General features: G+C 36.7%; 1 protein-coding gene across 1 annotated transcript; it reads left to right on the forward strand.

The window, feature by feature from the left end:
• On the forward strand, nt 1-2,586 carry LOC141606884 (small COPII coat GTPase SAR1A-like). Its single transcript, XM_074426237.1, has 3 exons — nt 1-319; nt 430-561; nt 2,007-2,586. The coding sequence occupies exons 1-3, from the start codon at nt 191-193 to the stop codon at nt 2,325-2,327; spliced, it is 582 nt and encodes a 193-aa protein (XP_074282338.1). The 5' UTR covers nt 1-190; the 3' UTR covers nt 2,328-2,586.
• The last annotated feature ends 1,056 nt before the right edge of the window (nt 2,587-3,642 follow it).

Below are 3,642 nucleotides of genomic sequence, written 5' to 3' on the forward strand. Positions count from 1 at the left end.
GCATTTAATATCCGTCCCCGTAATTGCTGATCTGTGTTGCCCAAATTTGAGATCTCAACTCTCGGCACTCATTCCCACCTACATTTTCCCCACCACCTACATTTTCCCCCAAATCGCACCACTCCACACTTTCTCCAATCACACAAAACAAAACCCTAAATTCAATCCATCAATCAATCAATCCCTAAAAATGTTCCTAGTAGATTGGTTTTACGGAGTACTCGCATCACTTGGATTATGGCAGAAAGAGGCTAAAATCCTATTTCTCGGCCTCGACAATGCCGGCAAAACCACTCTCCTTCACATGTTGAAAGACGAGGTTTTTTCTGAATTTCAATTTCTATTATATTTTTCTAATTGTATTGATTAATCGATGAATTGATGTATAATTTGATTGATTTGGAGGGAAATTTTGATTTAATTGTGTAGAGATTAGTTCAACATCAACCGACGCAACATCCGACGTCGGAAGAATTGAGCATTGGGAAGATCAAGTTCAAGGCTTTTGATTTGGGTGGTCATCAGATTGCTCGTCGCGTTTGGAAAGATTATTATGCTAAGGTCTATTCTTCTGCAATTAAATTTCTGCATTTTGTGTTGTTTTATTGTATGATGTCGATGATTTAATCGCGTTTTGGTTTAATTGTTTGAGTTGATGATTGGCGCTGCTTAATTATACAGACTTTTATTGAGCTGCATTTGCATAATTTGCGTTGTTGTTCGAGTTGATGATTGATGCGCCTTAATTATACATACTTGTATTGAGCTGCATTTGCATAACTTGCGTCGGATTCACGCAGTTTGTGTTTTTTTTGTTGTATAAGATGTTGACGATTTAGTTGCCTTTTAATATTGTTGTTTGAGTTAACGATTGAGGACTTGAGGTATATACATTGGAGGAGTAGCTGCTTATATAGAAATGGATTGTATAATGTTATGTACTACTCCGTATGTCTCTTGCATCGGCCTGCTCTCTAAGAGCCTTAGAGTACTCAGTGGAGCTTCCTGTGTATGGAAGAGTGCTTGGGGTTGGAAGATGGAAACAATTGCGTTGATTATAGCCTTCTATACATTGCAGGGTAGTACATTACGAGTACTCAGTCGAGTGTATTAACTTTTTCGTATTATGTATTGACTATTGAGTCTTGTTGACATTATGGGTAGGAAGAAAAAGCAAGCAAAGATTGAGTCTTTTGTAACTTAAGACAATCAAGTTCTGATCTCTGGAAGTGTACTGTTGATTTGTTGTTTATCACTCTCTTAAAGGTTTAGGTTCGATGCTGGAGTTTATTACCTCATGATGCTTGATGAGATTTTTAAATTGTGGCGTAGTAGCTACTGTGCTGTCAGATGCAACAACAAGAACATTATGGTTTTCTAAGCATTACGGTGTAGTATATATTTGTGTAATTGGTCATTGTGATGCGTCTTGTTGACATTCGTGTAGGAAGAGGAAAGCTCAAATTGTGGTAAAAGAATAAACCTTTATTAGAAGCTTTCACAATTTGATAATTTCGTTGACAATGTAATAGGTTGCTATAAGTGTGCAGTTATTTGATGGTTATCAGTCTTATCACTTTCAAAAAGGTTAAGGTGCTGGAGTTTATCCCCCCTTGATGATTGATGATGTTTTTTAAGTGTGGCATAGCTGTCGTGCTATCAATACAACAACAATTTCTGATTGTTGGGAAAAAAAAGCCAATTTCTGTAATTTGTCAGAAACTATGTTTGCATTGACTTTTGCTAAAAGCTAACCGTATAAGTTCAAGACATGAAATTTGCTTTCATATCTTTATTGACCTTCCCCAAATACTCGTACAAGACCATCGCACAGTGAAGCAATCCTAATTACTCTTTTCATTAAATGTAAAAGATCAAACATTAAGTAATTAAGAATGTCAAGACTGTCTGGCAGCGAGACATTCTTCTACTAGACTTACTGATTGACCCCCAGTTCGATGTGGTCTTGTCAATATTCAAGTCGTCATCTTTGATTGCTGTTACAGGTTGACGCTGTTGTTTACTTAGTGGATGCTTATGACAAAGAAAGATTTGCTGAATCAAAGAAGGAGCTGGATGCCCTACTGTCAGATGAAGCCTTGGCCAATGTTCCCTTTCTTATACTCGGGAACAAGATTGACATCCCTTATGCAGCATCAGAGGATGAACTAAGCTACAATCTAGGCCTTACTAGCTGCGTTACAGGCAAGGGAAAGGTGAGTCTTGCAGATTCCAATGTCCGTCCTCTTGAGATATTTATGTGCAGCATTGTCCGCAAGATGGGTTATGGTGAAGGGTTCAAGTGGGTTTCTCAATATATCAACTGAGACTTAGAAGTCCAGAATCGAAAAACATTTGTAAGCTTTTGCCCTCGTTATTATCTGTGGACATGCATGCTTCCTCATTTTGTCTACATGTGGAGTCGGAAAATTTTGATTCTTTGATTCTCTTATTGTTTGTCTAAAATAATTTCTTGCTAGGTTGATAAACTTGTAACTCTGAGTCTTAAAGTAAACCTAGTGAACAGGTCAATTGTGTCAGGTACTATCTTTGGGTATAAAAATGAACTTGAGGTTGGTTTGGTGATTGGAGGTCTGTTTCGACTATGATATTATGAGTCATTTTAGATGCATGTCAGTCAGTTTAATTTGTTTCAATTTGGATCCTCGCCATTTCCTCCCAATGGACTAGATTTTATTCTGGGATGATCTAATGGTAAGCTTCCATCGCAAGATGAATTGCTCAAATGTTCAACCTTGTTAGACAATTTACCAACATCTCAGCCAAATCTCAAGACTACTTCATGAACACTAATGATTGTATGTTTTTCATTGGGTGTCAAAATGAGTCACGAGATAAAAGAAGAGGATTCTAATTTGCAATCTCTGTCTTAACTACGGACCAACATCGTTGGTGGGATGATTTCATGGTACAACGGTTTAAGTTACTAACACAAAGAAAATCTATGATTTTATTCGAAGTTTCCTTAATAATACCTCGTGTTAGTGATTGATTATTGTTATTAGATAAAGTAGGCTACCCAATTTTAGTAGACGAAAATCTAGGCACAAGCAATCAAATAAGCTTTTCACTCACATTTAGTCTCCTTTTAACAGAGACGTGTTCCCTATGCATCCTGCTGTTGTCTAATTCCTATTCTTTTGACTTTTTTTTTTTTTTTTTTTTTTTTTTTTGCATAAAACGGATATACCCGTCTTAAATAAGAATGTCTTTCACAAATTAGGGTACCTTGAGAGGACAAGAATAGACAGTTACCTTTATCAATGGCTATACACAAGTAGCTGAACCAATAAATGATCAGAGTAAGAGGCAAACTGCCCCTAATCTCGTGTGTTGTGTGCTTTGCGACTTTTATCTACGGTCTTAAAAATTACAAAAATTTACGTGGTACCCTCGAACTTTGTCATTTTGCACGTGGTATCCAACTTTTTAAGTTTGTGTACATGATACCCTCCATGTTTGATTTTCATGCACAACATGCCCTTTTTGTCGCTGTAAAAAAACTCAATTGCGAATAACTCTTAGACGGAATTCAAAATCCGCCAATTTTTTTTCTAAAATGGTTATCTCTTCGTAATCTACGTTTGAGAAAAAAAATTGTCGGCTGACATCTTATAGATT

The sequence above is a fragment of the Silene latifolia genome, chromosome 10, assembly GCF_048544455.1.
Source record: "Silene latifolia isolate original U9 population chromosome 10, ASM4854445v1, whole genome shotgun sequence".
NCBI lineage: Eukaryota > Viridiplantae > Streptophyta > Magnoliopsida > Caryophyllales > Caryophyllaceae > Silene > Silene latifolia.